Source organism: Ictalurus punctatus, chromosome 11, assembly GCF_001660625.3.
Source record: "Ictalurus punctatus breed USDA103 chromosome 11, Coco_2.0, whole genome shotgun sequence".
Taxonomy (NCBI): domain Eukaryota; kingdom Metazoa; phylum Chordata; class Actinopteri; order Siluriformes; family Ictaluridae; genus Ictalurus; species Ictalurus punctatus.
Window position 1 is genome coordinate 10,241,209 of NC_030426.2, and position 20,090 is coordinate 10,261,298.

At 36.6% G+C, this 20,090-nt stretch overlaps 1 protein-coding gene across 1 annotated transcript; it reads right to left on the bottom strand.

The window, feature by feature from the left end:
- Positions 1-358: 358 nt before the first annotated feature.
- On the bottom strand, positions 359-14,637 carry tspan2a (tetraspanin 2a). Its single transcript, XM_017479939.3, has 9 exons — positions 14,520-14,637; positions 14,261-14,437; positions 6,868-6,970; positions 3,756-3,853; positions 3,424-3,498; positions 3,248-3,328; positions 3,094-3,159; positions 922-1,005; positions 359-827 (listed from the first exon to the last, which is right to left on the bottom strand). The coding sequence occupies exons 2-9, from the start codon at positions 14,327-14,329 to the stop codon at positions 762-764; spliced, it is 642 nt and encodes a 213-aa protein (XP_017335428.1). The 5' UTR covers positions 14,330-14,437; positions 14,520-14,637; the 3' UTR covers positions 359-761.
- Positions 14,638-20,090: the final 5,453 nt, after the last annotated feature.

Here is a 20,090-nt window from a genome sequence, read left to right on the forward strand (position 1 = left end):
ATTTATTACCCACACAAAGCTGTGCTTAATATTTCACTGATAATGACATTGATGACCCTTACTATGGAGGCAGTGCTGACATTCATGGAAGAATGCAAGGGTAATGTAAGGTCACTACCTTACATTACCCTTGCATTCTTCCATGAAGAAGGCAAGACTATAAATGTCTTGACAGTTTATCAGGGCAAGGTTTTCTCACTGCTCTACAAGAGAACATGGCAGTGTGAGTGGTATATGTTCATGCCTCACTCAATACTGTGCTGTTGCAGTCATCTTTGAATGATGGTTTCATGAATCACTTACAAACCACCTAAACATTTACAGCACATTAATCATATCCTGAATGAAACACATCACATCATCAAACATGGACTATATTTGCACACAAAATAATATTCCAAAGCAAACAGTACCTGCTCTTTACATACAATATTTACATTAGCAGTAATAATTTTAGAAAAAAATTATGTTTGCCCAAGCTTCTCTACTTACTAATATCTAAACTGGTCATAAAAATAATGCTGTAATCATAACTAATCTCCCAGCTAAATGAAACAATATGAAAGGTCATTTTAATTCAGATACACTCAATCCATGCAGTAATGGTGCAGCACAAACAAATACAATTAAAGAAATTAGCATTAGAAAGCTTCAACAATATCTTACACTACTCTATGCAAGCCTTTCAAATACGTTGGCTCAGTGATGTCGGGACATCAGATTCAGGACAGTTCAACTTGAATTAGGAGGTCTGTGAGAATCTATATGACTTCCCTGTTGCTCCGTATACCACGACATAGAACCATACTGAAGACCATACCAATTATCTGTACACAAAAACAATAACATGTTAGAATGAGAACACACATGGCATGCCAAACACCATTACAGCACTATATGTGCACAGTTTCGTGAACGTACCATGATCCCTGCAATGCCAATACCCACATATCCAATGATGATGAGTTTCTCATTAAAAAAATCCTCTATGGCTGTGTTGCAGTCCTGGGGAGGAAAAATAATGATTGAGGGTTTTTTGAGTTTCTTTCTTGATTAAATATGTTCCTCTGACTTTATCAGGTCGTAATATGGTGCTCTAACACTTTTCATTATGAACAAGTGACATGCAGAAACTGAGGATTTAAAAAGAGCAGCCAACTGATCGGTTTGTCCAGCTGATACAAATAAAACTCTGGAGCTTTTGTACTTTAAGGGATCAAGTGACACAAGAAACATCTCACCATCTGTTCCCTCTCCTTTTAATCTCCCTACATGCTTTTCTTGTCCTTGGTACCTCAGCACTCATCGCCTCTATCTAAACATGGCCATCACTGCCATCTGCTGGACTTTAGTTACTGACAACTAATTTAATTAAAGGAATACCTTATCTAATTGTCTTTTTGTGTAAATAAACATCATTGTGATTGGTCACAGTATATTCTAAGTGAATATCTGTGTCCCACATTGTTTCAGGTACTTTTACAACATGTGTGAATATATAAGATAATAAAATAAAAATAAAAACAAGAAAGGAAGAAGCACATGAACACAGATTACGACACTATAAAAAAAAGCAAAAGAAAAACAAACAAACAAACAAATAAATGAATAATACTAATAATAATGTAGATAAAACAAGTAGAACTCAATGGAGTTGACAAGATGCCACCACCACCAAATCTAGTCTTTCTTGTTAAGTTTTGTAAATCATTGTTGTACAAGACTGAATTTTTGCTGATTCTATGTGGAAGTACAGCTCAGTTACCGGGTGTTTTGTTCACATGGTATATTTCCTGCTCTATGGGGAGCCATGAGTGTTTGTGCCTGTTCTATAGTCATTTGGTCAGTGTTGACAGAGTCTGTACTTCATCAGGGTAGTTCTGTGTCCTACCACTTACTGTGCTCAGACAGTCGGCCATGGTGTACTGTGTTTAAAGCCAAATAACATTTAGCTTTGTGATTTTGTCTGTTTCCCAATAAGTGATGTATTGTTGCAGCTGTGCAGTATTTTCGTTGAATCTGCTTTGGTTTTAATCTGGTTTTGAGTCTGAGCAGAGGTGTGTAGAGTAACCAAATATTTTACTCAAGAACAAGTAAAAGTAATGATGCTAATAATTACATGAGTAAGAGTAATAAAGTATAGTATACAATGAGAAGACCACTCGAATAGCAAGTTACTAGTTACTTCGGATCGGCTTCAAATGAAGACAAAAATACTGAATCTCAGACTACATGGAGAACTGGAAGTCACACCTCTCCACTTACACCGGCTCTTACACCTCTACTCTGCGCACTTTGCTTCTCTAGAACTCAATTAAAAATCTTGTATTGTTCTCCGCTTGATATATCGCTTTGCTTGTATTACCTCATCTGTAAGTCGCTTTGGATAAAAGCGTCTGCTATATGAATAAATGGAAATGGAAGGTGGGAGGAAACTGCAGAACCTGGAGGAAACCCAAGCGGACATAGGGAGTATTTGTGAAACTCCACATCGACAGTCACCTAATGCCACAAAGCTGGGATCCTGGAGCAGTCAGGCGGTAACGCAAGGTTCAAACCCTGATTCAAATCATTTTTAGCCAAATTCTAATTGTAATATCCACAAAAATATTTCATGGCCTAGAAAGCTCTCACTTAATTTGCTGGAGGAAATGGCCTGGAATGGTATTTAAAGTATTTCAAGTGCTATCTGAAGATAAAATGGCTACTGACCTACTGTATATTAAACAATACTAATGTACTTTAATTCATTTACAATGAAATATTTAAAATACATTTAAAATTTCTGTCATTTAGGAAATCCCTGTTTTTAGGAATAGTGTTCTGAACTGTTTTGCTTAACATCACTTTAGATGGTGAAATCCTTTTTCTTTTCTTTTTTTTTAAATAAGTTAATCGATAGGAACTGAAATGACCAAGAATTTTATATATATATATATATATATATATATATATATATATACACACACACACATTTTTTTTCTTTATTGAGCTTAAATATAATGACAGCCTCTGATGGTACAATTTAAGATGTATTAAATTCATTACTAATTACCGATAAAATGCTATAAGCATGACATCACAAAACCGTACCTTGTTACTATTGGTAGGACACAGAGAGGTATTAGATTTTTTCTCTAAATCTCCACAGCACTCAAGCTGTAAAAGACAAACAAAGGGAATACAGTGAGTAATCCTGAAGTAAAGCAGCTATGGTAGTAGTTTAGGAATAAAATGGTAGACATACATTTTGATGGAACGCGTTGATTGTGATGCTGCTATTAGTATTGAATGAGGTATTGTAAAAATTTTTAACCTCATGAATAATCTGAAAAATGCAAGACAGAGCATCCATGTTTGGTGTTAGATTTCATTAGCATTTAGACACAAAAGCACTGTTTAATCGTAGAGTGAGTAAATTACCCCATCTTTGTTCAATAAGCCAAAAATTCCTGCAGCCACTTCTGCACCAAAAATGATCAGTAGACAGGAAAAGAACTAGAGAACAGACAAGAGAGTCACATTTACCTTAGGTTTTGTTTGTAAAGTGGTGTTGTGAACTCGCAGAAAGCCATGATTGACTAGGGTCTCTCTGACTGACGGAGAGACAGTAATGCTAAGTAATCCCATCTAGAGAGCACAGACAATCTTGCTTCTCGGACTCCCAGCCACATCAACACAAATTAAAAAACATGTCTGTATAGCAAACTCTAGACTGGATGACGTTAGTGTCATGGTACACAGCTCTTACCCACCAATCCCAGAAGACACTGCGACTCCCTCACAGCTCCAAAGCACCCAAAGAAACCCACGAGCATCATGATTCCTCCTACTCCCATCAAAATATACACCGCTGGAAACAGAAAAAAGACACAAGGTAGCTGGAGACCTTACAGAAGTACAACTTCATAGTTTATCTAAATTACCTACCAATGATTGCATCTGTGCAATTCAAAATCTCACCAGAAGTCGGCAGCAATAGGACATTTATACTGTACATCTTTATGCCAGAGCCACAGAGTTCTGTGTATTTCAGTTAGGGATGGGTGGCATAGCAAAAATATTATTTACTGATACTTGACATGACACACAATATTATATGATAGTTCTATTTACAAACTGCCTGAAAAACTAAGCAGAAAAAACACACTTAGAAAAAAAGGATATTACGATATTCATCATATACAAAAAAATTTAACAATGAGTTGTAACTTATTGTGGTGTAAATGTAATATCACCTAGCTGTAATTTAATTTAATTCTGTGTATTGATATTTCCTCTCTTTGAAGCTTTCGTCCAGGAAATACTCACATGGAAATTTCTTATTTTTAGTGCCAAAGGTGAAAACCAAACTTGACTTACAAGAAAGAGGAACAAACACCATCTGGCTACCTTTACCAATAACTGTATAAATATATTCCATTATGTGGTGATATCTTTTTTTAAACATTCAGTGGGTAATGGCAGACAGAAAGGCAGAATGAGTTTCAGTTTGAATATGATGTACTTCCCCCTGTATAAATAAATGTTTCCACCAGGGACCATAGACTGCAAATGTATGGTAGCAGCGGTGAGTCTGCTGGTTTAAACTGCGCTACAGACTGCTGGTGTATGAAAAACAGGGCTCCTCTCACCATAGGCACCACAAAACAAAAAGTCAAAAGGCCCTCATCGCCACAGAGTAACACAAACCAGTCTTTGTGTACACAACACACTCGCCTAATACGCCCACAACACGAGCTTCTCCTGTATTGTGCGTAGAGACACACACCTATATCCTAGAGAGTATCCTAACCTATTCATCAGGATCCACATTTTAACTATCTTCTAGCTCCAAACACACATTAGGTTGGTTAAAACTGATCACTTTCCAATGTGGTCAACTTTCAGCCAATTTAAACTGATGTCTGAATATTAGATATTACAACTTTGCATTTCAGTTAGATTTAATAGAGAAATGTTCTTTATTTGATTTGCTTATTTTACCAGGGTTATGATGTGTTGGCTATATATAATTCTGAAGCATTATATTCTTTCACTGTTCACCTGCTGCACCTTATCCCCTCTGCCATTAGTGATCATTTCATGCTCCCTAGCAACAATTCCTCTCTTGCCAGCACAGGTCACAGAAAAGTCTGTTGGCAATAGGAATTCCTTTGAGGACACATAAAGGCCACTGTTGCTAGGATGGCATCAACTCTATAATTACAACCCCTTGCCACCACCTACAACCATAATCAGTGATGCACAAACGGATTACCTTAAAGGAGTATGAAATACATACAGAAGTATAATAAGTCAAATAGATAAAAAACTTAATATATTATTTATTAATAATATATTAATATCTATTATTATATTATTAATATTAATACATTACTATAATTATTAGGCATCACTGCCTTGTCTTTTGTTTTCCAACAAATTACATTAGATGGCTGCTGAGAAAGTGCTTCGTCCACTTCACTCCCCAGACTAATTAAAACTCAGGGGAGGCACTGAGCTGTTGTTTCCCTTTTGACAGGATGGAGGAGAGTAAAATGAGTCCACTGTGAGTATAAGAGCTGAAAACATCAGGCCTCAGCTCTCTTCACTTCCTGACTGCCACAGGGAAAGAATACTTGGCACTAGCAGCAGCCACCATTTTAGCCTATATAGCCTGCTCATAGAGTTCAGATAAACCACACACACACAAAACCACCCTTCCCTTAAAAAAAAAAGCTCTACATTTTTCATGTATTTGCAGTTTTAGGTCTGTGGTTCTCATTTTAATGTGTAAGCCTAATTTGTACAGAATACAGAAGTGCATTTGTAACCCACAGACAGTAATCACAAGCCCCTCTCCGTATTCAGTCATAAAGTGACGGAAGTCTAGTAGTTAGTTAATGCAATAAAGTTGCATTACACCCTAAGGACCCCTAGCCTGAAATCTGGACAATTCAAAATGTGAAAGTAAAACTCCTGAAACTGGGCCTTTTAGCGAAGTGTGAACAAGTGTGCAAAGGTGTGTACGGTGCCATGCAATGGACTGCCATTCATTCCAGGGTGCTTTCCCCTGTTTATTAATCAGTGAACTATCCGGTAGCATACTGCACCTCATTTGGCTTTCAGAAAGTTATGCAGGGTGTCTGAAATGTCAGGAACTAATGGGAGTTAAACTACATATGCATGATTTTGTATTTATTTAATTATTTATTTTTTACTTATTTTTATATACATTTTTTTACTGAAAAATCACATTAACATTGGATGAAAGATTAAAGATAGTGCCTCTTGGTACTTCTTGGTACTCTCATTGGTTCCTGACTTTTTAGACATCCTGTAGACTTTATAGATAATCTAGAGATAGATATCGATAGGGGGCTCAGTGTATCATGCAGCTGGACCACGAAAAAGTATCAAATGTACAAATATTGTACAAGATGGACGTCAATGGCATCTTTAGGACATATAGTTTCAGCCCAGTAAACACTAGTCAGTAATGGAGTTTTTTTGATATGTTGTGTCATTCAGTGTATATTGGTGGCCCTAATGGGGATGCAGCTACTTGTTCTTCACTAACAGTACGGGCACCCACAAGATGGTTGTTATAGCACAAGATGCCTTGTGAGTTAAGCACACCAAGATTGAATTTGGATACATTCTGACTGGTCTTGGCCTGTCTTAAATTTATATCACATGCTAAGGTGTAACTAATAAACTGGTAGGTCACTGAAAATCCCATAAATTCCACTTAATCCCATAAAATCACAGTAGACATTGTACAGAGTAGAAATTCTACAATAGGTACAGTATGCTTCACTTTATCATACAGTGAAAATCTTTTGCTTAGAGAGTTCTTTCAAGTGAAGGTTGTATGCTACTCACCAAAAAAGAAGGTTTGGGGAGCATTATCTGCGTTCAGTAATGATTTTGTATTAGGATCAAACCTCAGCCACAGTCCCACTGCTAACACCATAGAACCAGAGAGCTGGACACAAAATGAGAAATGGTTATGGATATCAGTTTGTAGATAGTATTATTATCTACCTTCTGACACATTTATTTATTGGACATATTACGCATACTTGAAATAGTCATGAAGCAAAAAGATTATTATATGTACTACCAACCTTATACCCCTATCAGAGGCATACTAAAAATCCTAAAACCTGGTGCCAATATCAGGAACAGTTTTCCTATAAACTAACTCCCCACTGATTTCACTCAAGACACATGTACCATTGATGGCAGTGTCATGGCATACAACAGAAATGTGCGCCAACAATTTGTCAACAGCATGAGTAATGCTAGCTAGCCATATACAAGTCCATCTAGCTAACATAAACTAACTTACGCCATACTTGTATCGGCATATTATTGTAATAACCTATATGAGGAGATGCATTGGTGTATTGGAGTATGAATGACATTACACTTTGTACTCAGATACTGCAGTTTACTTGACTAATACCTTGCATTGGCGGTAGGACTGATGGGACCCTTGAGAGAGAGAGAGCACAAGAGAGAGGCAATAAACACCAGAGGTGGTTTTGGCGCACACAGAGAGGTAGCCATATGGAAAAGTACCTCATGCCCACAGTTAAATATGGTGGTGGCTCTTTAATGTTTTGGGGCTGTTTTTCTGCCAGAGGACCTGGATATTTTGTTAGGATATATGGCATTATGGACTCTATCAAATATCAACAGATATTAAATGAAAACCTGACTGCCTCTGCCAGAAAGCTTAAAATGGGCCATAGATGGATCTTCCAGCAGGACAATAATCCAAAACATACATCAAATACACAAAGTATTGTCTAAAAGAGTGCCAATAACTGTTGCACACCTATATATAACAAACATATTTTGGGGGGATAAACCTGTTTTGTTTGCAATTGTTTAATGTCCATGAGATCAGAGAATTTTTGTGAATTTTTTGAACAAGTGATCAAAAGGTTAAACAATAAAAACTATTTTTCACAGCCTTCTTTGCTCATATTTGCCATGAGTGCCAATATTACTGGAGGGCACTGTATTTGGACAGTGACACAATATTCATAATTTTGCCTCTGTACACCACCACAATGGATTTTAAATGAAGCAATCAAGATGTGATTGAAGTGTAGATTTTCAGCTTTAATATAAAATATTGAATGAACCATTTAGGAATTACAGACCTTTTCAATGGGTCAAAAGTAACTGGATGAACTAAAATAATCACAAATTGTAGAATTCTTTTTAATACTCATGGACTAAACGCTGAGTTTGAGGAGCTTTGCCAGACTTTTACTGCAGTTGCCTTCAGCTGCTGATTGTTTGTGGGTCTTTCTACATTCAGCTTCTGCTTTCAGTAAGTGAAAAGCATGCTCAACTGGGTTGAGGTCATCAGACACTCAAGAACATTACATTTCTTTGCCTTAAGAAGCTCTTGGGTTGCTTTCACTGTATGTTTTGAATCACTATCCATCTGTACGGTGAAGTGCCATCCTATCAGTTTTGCAGCATTTGAGTGAATCTGAGTAGAAAGTATAGGTCTATACGCTTCAGAATTCATCCTGCTACTTACAGCAATCACATCATCAATAAACACCAGCGACCCAGTTCCACTGGCAGCCATACATGCCCATTTCATAACACCTCCTCCACATGTTTGACAGATGATGTGGTATGTTTTGGAACATGAGCCCTTCCTTTCCTTCTCCATACTCTTCTCTTCCCATTATTCTGGTACAAGTTAATCTTGCATTGCAGGCAAGATTCTTGAGTGTTACCAGTGGTTTGCATCAAACCATCTGCATTTACATTCATGGAGGTGTCTCTTGATTGTAAACTTTGACAAAGATACACCTACCTTCTTCAGAGTGTTCCTGATTTGGATAGATGTTGTGAAGGGGATTTTCTTAAACATGGAAAGAATTCTTGTTGTTTTTTTATGCTTGCTGGCTCCAGTAGAACAGTATAATTTAATTTTCACCATATTTGTTTAGTCTGTCTGTAGGAGGGTTTTGAAGCACAAGTTCTTAACGCAGGCGCACTTGGACTTTGTCTGCAGTGTTTCAACACACAGACTTCCTTATAATGTCAGTGAAATGGATTAGGCTTTAGACTGTGGTTTTACCCAATATGCTTCTGTTTTCGTAAAAGCCTGAAACTTAGGATACAGAATATCAAGAATACTATTTCGATCCTTCCTCAGTGTGCACAAAACAAATCAATATTACTCTAAGCAAGGAGTAGTATTCTGAGTGAATGGGAAACCTCTCATGTAAGGTCATCCTGCCAATCAACCACTGTCATCATCAACAGGCAGGCTGTGCCAGTCTCACAGGCCTCTGTTGTCACTCCTGCTGGAACTCTCCAGCCCTGGCGCTCACCCCAACAAGCCACTATGCCAAGCGGCCAAGACAACAGTTCACTTCTCTATCTTACAAATTTAGAGACAAAGGCATTGCTATATATTGTTTGGACATCAGTAAACAAACAACCCATCACTCCAACAAAAAACCCTCATTACAGCATTCATACACTGACCATTTGAGCAAATCTAATGTGACCACTTCATTAGTTTGGTGATAAAATCATCATGCCAGAGACAGTGGAGGAGCAGAAACTGTACAAGGCTGGTCTTTGGAAGTTTTTATTTTATTTATTTATTTATTTATGTCAGGTGACTGAGTAGAAAATATTCATTTGAATAAAATCAGAATTTACATAGATATAATGCATTGCACCAGACTGTAAAAATAACATTTATCAGACATTGCCTGGAACTGTAAAAATAAACCTTACTGTTATACATATTTACAGTTGCAATCAAAATTATTCAACCCCCATTGCAAATTAGATTTACTGTAAATATTTATAAACTTTCAGTTTTTTGCAGTGAACAAATCAAACAAAAGCAACTGAAATAGTTCAACACAACAAATGCTTCAAGTGGTTTCCCCAAATTCAACTGAAAATGTAACTTATAATTATTTCTCCAGTCTCAAAATTATTCAACCCCCTGAATAGAATCCCTCACAACAGCACAAATATGCAAAACAGGTGTTGTCTCAAATACACCTGATACAACTTATCAAGGGCTTCATTAGTTGCACCAGGTGTGCTTCACCTGGAACACATGAAATAACTGAACTAAGCAATCAATGGCTGCAACCGGAGTGACTGCAGAAGACCTGCAGCAAGACTTGGTGGCAACAGGCACTGAGGTTTCAGTGAGCACACTATGGCGCATACTAAAAGTAGAAGGTTTCTATGCCAGAACTCCAAGACACACACCACTACTGACCCAAAAGCACAAGAAAAGACATCACAGAATCATATAAATAAGCCACAGAAGTTTTGGGATTCTGTTCTGTGGAGCAAACCTTTCGGCACGATGGGTCAGCAGTATTTCTGGAGGAAGAAGAATGAAGAAAGAACACAATGAAAAAAGAACACACAGGCAAGATGGATTCATAGAAGTATCAGGAAATTCTAGGAGAAAACGTCATGCTGTCTGTGAGGAAGCTGAAGCTTGGACGTCATTGGACCTTCCAAGAGGACAATGATCCCAAGCTTACCTCAAATTCCACCAAGGCTTGGTTGCAGAAGAAGTCCTGGAAGATTCTACAGGGGCATCACAGTCACCTGACTTGAACCCCATAGAAAATCTCTGGTGGGATTTGAAGGAGGTGATTGCAACACGCAAACCCAAAATATATTACTGAACTGGAGCTCACTGCTCATGAGGAATGGGTTAAGATTCCTCAGGAACGCTGCCAGAAGCTTTGAATCTTGTTTGCATCAGGTCATAACAGCAAAAGCGTGCTCTACTAAGTACTAAAGATGCTTGCCATGAAGGGGTTGAATAATTTTGAAACTGAAGAAATCATTACAAGTTGCATTTTCAGTTGAAATTGGGGAAACCACTTGAAGCATTCATTGTGTTGAACTATTTCAATTACTTTTATTTGATTTGTTCATTGCAAACAGCTGAAAGTCTGTAAATGTTGACAATAAACCTGATTTGCAATGGGGGTTGAATAATTTTATTGCAACTGTATACCATTATTCTTCACTCCTTCCTGAGGTGTGTCTAATCATGTACAATAATATATATATACTAAAATAACTCAGAATATAAAGGTAGCTAGTAGAGATGCACCAATGTATCAGTCAATAATCGGTATCGGCTTATAAAGGCTATTTTTCCCAAAAACATCCGTTGATCAGGGCCGATTGATATATCCTGTCAATCAAAAGAGAGCGGGAAAACACATCGAATTCGTGCTGTGTGTAAAGATGATGTCTCTTGTGTGGAATGATGACAAAACTGCACTTTATAAACTCTGTAATCTCTGCACTGCTAAAATTTTATGGGAAACTGAAATCCCCCACCCCTGCTCTGCATGCACTGAATTAAAGGGCCAGTACACTGTAGATTTAAATGAGTGACAAAAAAAAGGTATATATATATATATATTGCACATAAATATTGCACATAAAAATATTTGTAAAGTAGTATATTTCATATGCAGTTAACGTTAATATAAGTTAATATCATTAAAAAAAAGTTTATATTAGGCCTATATATTACCAGTTTGATGTTCAATGATGAAGTAGAAATGCTTTTGTTTGTGGAGAGTGAATGTGAGACTAACAGGAGGTTTTTTAGAATTCAGTCAATGTTAATATGAATTAATAACATTCAGTAAGTTAAGAAATCTTACTTTAATCTTCAGAATTTAGTTCATGTGTTAATGTTAATTTGAGTAATGTGTTTTCTGTTTATGAGACCAGTTACTGTGAAACAACTTGTTGAAATGGAGAGAATAAAGTTTTTATTTGCATTTCCTTCAGAACTGTGGAATTAATTATTATTAATTTAAAAGAATGTTATAAAAAGCAGAACTATCGGTATCAGCCGATATCACTCTGAATAATCGTTTATCGGTATCGGCTGAGAAATTTAGTATCGGTGCATCTCTAGTAGCTAGTCACTTTACATAGATTAACTGATTTCTAAAAGACTACAATAATTCATTTAGTTGGAAAAGCATGACCCCTTTAAGCAAAGCTATTAGTAAATCTGCTCTGAAGTGAACCATGAAGTTTCCATCAGTCATACGCAAAATATACGCTATTTTTTACTCAGCTACATGTGACTTGCTGCATCATGATACTCTGTTATCGGATACATGACCTACTGTGTTGCTGCAATGCACTGCTCCATATGGGTAAACTAGATGTTTGTTGGCTAAACATTAAAAGGTTTTAATTGACACCACAAAACATATGTGGATTCTCAGGTGGATTCCAACTTTTTCTGAACCCAAAACTGCAAGCTATATTAAGAGCACTGGCTTTTGGATGGTCATTTAGCTGATACTTTGTCAAAAATCCAGACCCCAATCCATAATAAGCTTATAAATTTATAATCAAAATAAGACAAAAACCCAGAAAATATTGCCAAGTCAATATAATACTAAAAAAAAAATCTAATTAAATCAGGACTGAAATCTGAAATAATCTAAATGATAAATGAACAAATTCTGGACACAAGGTTATCTGTATGTAAAATAACTGTCCTTATTGGTTGTTCTGAAATGAACATTAAAATTATAACCTAAGTATATCTGTAACAAACATTAACCAATTAGAGACTGTTCTTATAAATACATTAATAAATCACTTAATCTACAGTCTAAAATCATTTAAACCTAATTCATGTTTAATGTTGTGCAATTACGGTTAAACCATTTGGGTGACATGTTAATCTATTTATAATTTCTCATGTGAATGCACTCCTTGGCATAGGCATGTACATTTATTTGGAAAAGATGAACCATTACTGAGAACTGACCGACTATGATGGACTACACCTTAGTTAGGAAGGAACTGTCACAATAAACTCAGCAGCCAGGAAATGGTTGTGCAAATATATAGAAAATATCTTTTTTCTTCTTCTTCTTTATTACACAGTTTATTTCTTGTCATGGCGGAGCAGTAATGTGAGGAAGCTGTGAGGACTGCAGGAGCACCTCATAAACTGCACTGCACTGTGCTGGACTACAGTGAGAAAGTGCACCTCAAAATCCCCTGTGCTCAATTAACACCTAAAGTGCTGTATTCATGCTTTTACTTAATTTCAGTCTTATTTTTAGTGCACCTAAACACTGCGGGTAAAATTGCAGCAAGGGAGATTTTGCAGTGGTAGAAAGAGGAACTTCAAAATCGGGGCTCTCCGATAAAATTTCCAAATGCTTAAAACAAACGTTACACTCCCAGTAAAACTCACCACCATTTTTAGTCACTAAACAGTCAGTCCTGTCAGAAAACACTAGCCTACAGATATAAACAAAAACGGACAAAGATTTTGTAACAGCCAAACTGCCACAAATAACCCGTTAGCACCTCATGAATAAACAACGGAAAATGAAATAAAAGGTGAAAATTACACAAGAACTACAATCACTGCCTATCTGTTGTTACCAAACCTCAAAACAAGCAGGACTCCAATTAACACAGGCAACACGAGACTGTAATCCTGTCATTATCACTACTATTACTACTACTACTACTAATACTATTACTAGTACTACTACTTCTACTACTACTACTACTACTATTAATACTATTACTAGTACTACTACTTCTACTACTACTACTACTACTACTACTACTACTATTACTACTACTATTAATACTATCACTAGTACTACTACTTCTACTACTACTACTACTACTATTACTACTACTATTAATACTATTACTACTACTACTACTTCTTCTACTACTACTACTATTAATACTATTACTAGTACTACTACTTCTTCTACTACTACTACTATTAATACTATTACTACTACTACTACTATTACTACTACTATTAATACTATTACTAGTACTACTACTTCTACTACTACTATTACTACTATTAATACTATTACTAGTACTACTACTTCTACTACTACTACTACTATTAATACTATTACTACTACTACTACTACTACTATTACTATTACTACTACTATTAATACTATTACTAGTACTACTACTATGACTACTACTACTACTGAGGGGTGAAATTAAGAGAAAATTATTTCCAGAAGGCTGGTTACAAACAGGACAATAAGCAGTATGAATAGGAGAAACTCCTACAGAGGCAGTTTATGCGGCTGTGGGGCTGTTAGTGCGGTTAGCAGGGTCGTACATGCACATGTCAAGCCTAACCTTTCATTTCTTTCAATACCAATGTAATCCATCTGAAATGGTTTAAGTGTGAAAGGCTCACCCAGAATATGAAGTTGAAGAGGAAAAGCAGGTATTTCACGCATTTCGTGACTCCTTGCACTTTGCTCATTTTGCCGGTATCTGCGCCTCGTACGTCCTCCGTGTGCAGGATTAATGTTTGACTCGGGAGAGTTGAAATGCGGGAAATTTCACTGAAGCACACCAAGCGCGTCTCCTCCTGTAAGCCCCGCCCATTAGATTTCGAGATGTTAATATTTTACTTTGCATCCAGATAACACACAGGTCACCTAATTACTAACCTTAACTTTGCTGAGATGCAGAGTTTGTCAGACTTCTCATGCCTTATCCATCAATGGAAAGACACCGTTGCTGACTGGAATAAAGTTGGTGTGACGTTGGACGTTCGATATTCGCAGATATGCGGAAATTAAGGGACCGTCTCTAAAGTTACATACGACATTGTTAAACACGTTTCTAACTTCAATAGCATTTGAAGGGAATGACTTACAGTCAAATAACCAACTGTAACGTGTTCATCTAGGAGTCAGGTATAACGCACACCTCTTAGATTTTTGATATTTAACAAAATAAACAATTAAATCATATATAAAAATTGCCATGTATTTTATTACAGCATGGGCTCATACACAAAAAATACCATTACTTAAAGCTCAATAGCATTTGAAGGGAATTATGTACAGTCACACCAGTTGGATGTGTGACTGTACATTCCCTTCAAATGCTATTGAGCTTTACATAATGGCATAATTTGTGTATGAGCCTATTCAGTAATGAAATACATGTCAAATTTAAATATGATTTAATAGTTTATTTTGTTAAATATCAAAAATCTAAAAGGTGTGTGTTATACCTGACACCTAGTTGAACACTTTACAGTTGGTTGTGGGACTGTACATCATTCGCTTCAAATGCTATTGAGCTTTAAAAATGGCATATTTTGTGTATGGGCCCATTCTGTAGTGAAATTCATATCTAATTTACATATGATTTAATAGCTTATTTTAATAAATATAAAAATCTAAAAGGTGTGCGTCATATCTGAGAGCTAGATGAACACTTTACAGTTGGTTGTGTGGCTGTAAGTCATTTCCTTCAAATGCTATTGAAGTTAGAATCTTGTTTAACAATGTCCTATGTAACTTTAGAGACGGTCCCTTAATTTCCATATCTGCGAATATCAAACGTCAAACCAACTTCATTCCAGTCCACTGCTGAGAACATATTATTGGGTCAGTCATACAATAGTGGTCCTCTGCTGCTGATAAATGTGGGTAAAAGGTGACTGACAAATTGTGCATAGTTGCAGATGGGCTAAAGTCAGTAGATGTATATTTATAAAGTAGATCACTGAGGGAGGTGAACCTGATAAAATTACTAAAATGGCCTATTAAAGTATACTGTGTGTGTACCTAATAAACTGGCAACTGCGTTTTAATTTTGTTAATTTATGTTAAGGCAATAGGTTAGTTAAAGTTACATATGGGCTGCACACATCGCTTTTCATTTACACTCACCATCGTGTCAGTGAAGAACAGGAATCTGAAGCTACAAAGGGAACAGGTTCATAAAAACTTAACAGTTGAAGACTGGAAAAGCTTCATCTGCTTTGATGAATCTCAATTTCTGCTGCACTATGCAGATGGCAGTGTCAAAATTTGGCATCAACAGCATTGGAGTCTGTAGACCCCAACCTCCCTTGTGCTGATACAGCCCCAATTCCGAAAAAGTTGGGATAGTATGGAAACCCCTCCCGCCCCCCCAAAAAAAAAAAAACCCAAAAAGAGTCATTTGAAGACACATTATTAACACATTATTTGATGTCTTGATTTGTGAATTTCATTTATTTTTGAAAATATTCACTCATTTCAAATCTGATGACTGCAACACACTCCAAAAAAGTTGGGACAGTCGACTGTTTACCTCTGTGTAACATCACCTTTTCTTTTAATAACACTTATTTAGTGTTGGGGAACTGAAGACACCAGTTGTTTAAGTTTAGCAAGCGGAATTTTCCCCCATTCATCCATTATTCTTTTTGTCAGCTGCGCAACTGTACAGGCCACACATTTTCAAGCTGAGACAGGTCAGGAATGCAGGCAGGCTGCACTAGCACCCACACTCTCTGCTTACGCAACCATGTGCTTGTAATCCGGGCAGAATGTGGTTTGGTGTTGCCCTGCTTTGGATGGCAGCATATGTTGCTCAAAAATGTGTACATATATTTCTGCATTAATGGTGCCCTCACAGATGCCATGGGCACTGACACACCCCCATACGATGACAGACGTTGGCTTTTGGACCTGACGCTGATAACAGCTTGGATGGTCCTTTTCCTCTGTGGCCCAGAGAACACGACGATTTAAAATGTTGACTCGTCAGACTACAAAAGACGATTCCACTGTGCTACTGTCCATCTCAGATGAGACAGAGCCCAGAGAAGTCGGCCTTTCTGGACAGTGTTGATGTATAGCTTCTGCTTTGCATAGTAAATTCTTAACTTGCATCTGTGGATGCAAATGGTGTTGACTGACAAAGGTTTATCTTTGAATAGAGGCTGTTCTGAGAACAAATGTGTGTGTTTGTGTGGGAGGGTTGGGGTTCCTAGGTAGTGGGTGGTATTGAAAAAAAATTCAGAGGTGAACTTGCTCTTGTGCTGCATAACCCAATTGTGCTTGAGCATCAGGTCATGGACTGTTGACTGGACATTCTCGTTCAGGATTTTCTGTAATAGCAGAATTCATGGTTCCATTAATTATAGCCCAGGCCCTGAAGCAGCAAAGCATCCACACACAATCACATGAACACTGACCTTATCTGAGAGGAGCAAGGCATGCAGTTCCTTGGATGTTTGTCTGGGTTCTGTTGTTTCTTCCTGGATGTGCTCTTGGAGGAATTTTGGTTGGCCATCAAATTCTATGAAGATTCACCAATGTTCCAAGTTTTCTCTATTTGGAGATAATTGCACCATTCTGTGTAAACTCTAGAGACTACTGTGTGCTGAAAATCCAATTTTTGCATTACTAAAAATTATTTAAAAAGCAGTTTCTGAAATACTCAAATCTAAGCCTGTCTGGAACCAACAACCCTACCACAGTCAAAGTCACTTTTTTAATCACTTTTGCCCCATTCTGATGTTTGATGTGAACATTAACTGAAGTTCTTGACCTGTACCTGCATAATTTTATGCACTGTACTGTTGCCATATGACTAGCTGATTGGATAATCACAGGAATGACCGTGTCCAGATGTTCCTTATAAAGTTTCGAATATCAATTTGTTTCAACTTCTACAGCATCAGAAACACTTTATTGCACAGATAAAGAATTTTTTTTATTATTATTCTTTGTCAACTGCCAAAAGTCCTGTTTTCCTACCCTTAAGTACATCTAAGTTATAAGCCAAACATAGTACTTAAGTGCTTCTCAGGCTATTGGGCTGTAGGACATGAAACAAGTTATTATAAAATATTATTTATCTCACAAGTCAACTTAATTGTGCCTTAATTGTCCTTACTTGTCAGTTTCTAGAACATGTAGCCTACCATGTATCAGCTGACACAGACACAGAACTAATCTTATTAGAAAATTTAACAAAAATGTAAACAAAGCTGGTCAAATAATAACTTAGTTTTTCAATTGTGTCTAAGTGTCCTATCCTGCTTTTGTCCCTCCAAGTTCCCCAAGTGTGACAGAATCGAAACTTTCCTCAAGAGTAAGTCGCCCCCTAGTGGTTCAACATATCAAATGTTCTTCACAGATTAATAAACCAATAAGTGGTGCTGTGCTGTGTGGCAAAAGGTTGTTGAGCTTCACAAAAAGGGAAGTAGCTATAAGAAAATAGCACAAGCATTAAAAATGCCTATTTCCACCATCAGGGCAATAATTAAAAGTTCCAGTCAACTGGAAACGTTATTAATCAACCTGGAAATGGACATGTCTATATTGTTTCAACGCACTGTGAAGAGGATGGTTCGAGTGGCCAAAAAATCTCTAATGAGAATTGCAGAAGTTAGTTGCATCTTGCAGTCAGAAAGTCTCCAAAGCTACAATCCGAATTCACCTACATCGCCACAAGTTGTTTGGAAGGGTTTCAAGAAAAAAGCCTCTACTCTCATCCAAAAACCTCAAACGTCTTCAGGTTGCTAGACACTACTGGAACTGGTTTTGGTGCACACAGAGAGGTAGCCATATGGAAAAGTACCTCATCCCCACAGTCCTGCCATGCCATCCCAGTACCCTGACTTGAAACCCATAGAAAACCTATGGGGTGAACTGAAGAGGAGAGTCCACCAGCGTGGACATCGGAATTTGAAGGATCTGGAGAGATTCTATATGGAGGAATGGTCTCAGAACCCTTGCCATGTATTCTTCAACCTCATCAGGCATTATAGGAGAAGACTCAAAACTGTTATCTTGGCAAAAGGACATAGCACAAAGTATTGACTAAAAGGGCACCAATAATTGTAGCACATCTATATTTAACAAAAATATATATAATTTTTTTTAGAAACCTGTGTTTTAATTGCAATTGTTTGATATCCATGAAAGCAGACTGCTGTTGTGCTTAAAATATATATATATATATATATATATATATATATATATATATATATATATATATATATATATATATATATATATATATATATATATATCAAAAGGTTAAACAATAAAGACAATTTTTCACAGCCGTCTTGCTCATATTTACCAAGGGTGCCAATATTAGTGGAGGGCAGTGTATATATAATGCCTTCATCATTAATGTGTCAGTAAAGAAATAAGAAAAAACATAGATTTTTCATTCAGAAACTTAAATATCAGAGAATTTTTCAGGTTTGTAATAAAAATATTCATCAAAGCTTTCTTGGATTTTTTGCTGTAGAGTCAGAAAATTTGTAAGAAAATTGCACAACAGTGTACCCTAGAGATCTGATTTTAAAAGTTGAAAAGAGAAATTATGATTTCATTCAATTTTTCTCTTTTTTCAGAAGTTTTCATAAATAGAAACACTACATTTCATTATTTTTGAAGGCATATTTGTTTTGCTTTGTATGTGTGACACACACACACACACACACACACACACACACACACACACACTGTATATCTATAACAATTTCACATGTACTGTGTTGATGTTGGCTTTTATACATTCTATATTTGAGTTCACATAGAAGTAAAATACCATGTATATTCATCTATTCTAACCCACAGTGTGGCTTTTGTGGACATAAATTTCCATTTAACATGCAAATGTGCTGAAGCAGCGTTAGGGGGCGATGCTGTGCCTTTAATATATTTACACTGGCTTTCCATTTCTAGAGTTTCATGTGAGCAGTCTAGGTTTGTTATGCTAGGACGTTCTAATATATTGTGTATCTCTACTCTTACCCTGATAGACTCACTTGATTATAACTGAATCATCAAATCATATTAATCTCATTAATCTTTATATTTTCCCTTGTTCTATAATTACATCTAAGTTTATTTTCTTGAAGTAAATATGAATAAAGAAATGACATTGCTAATCAAGTCACTGGAGGATCTTGCATAATCTCACACACCCCTCATCCCCCAGTAAGACTGTGATTAGTACTGTTTTGATCTGTAATGCATGGTGACAAAAGAACAGGAAATCCTGTGCCTACTGCTCATTCATCAAAGAATATTATTCATGCTGCCATCAAAGAGAATGAGATATGGGGTTGAAGCAGCATGCCCAGCCGATCTCTTCCAGGCTGACTATTGGTTGATTTTATATTATATATATATATATATATATATATTTAGAGAGAGAGAGAGAGAGAGAGAGAGAGAGAGAGAGAGAGAGAGAGAGAGAGTGTTTGTGTG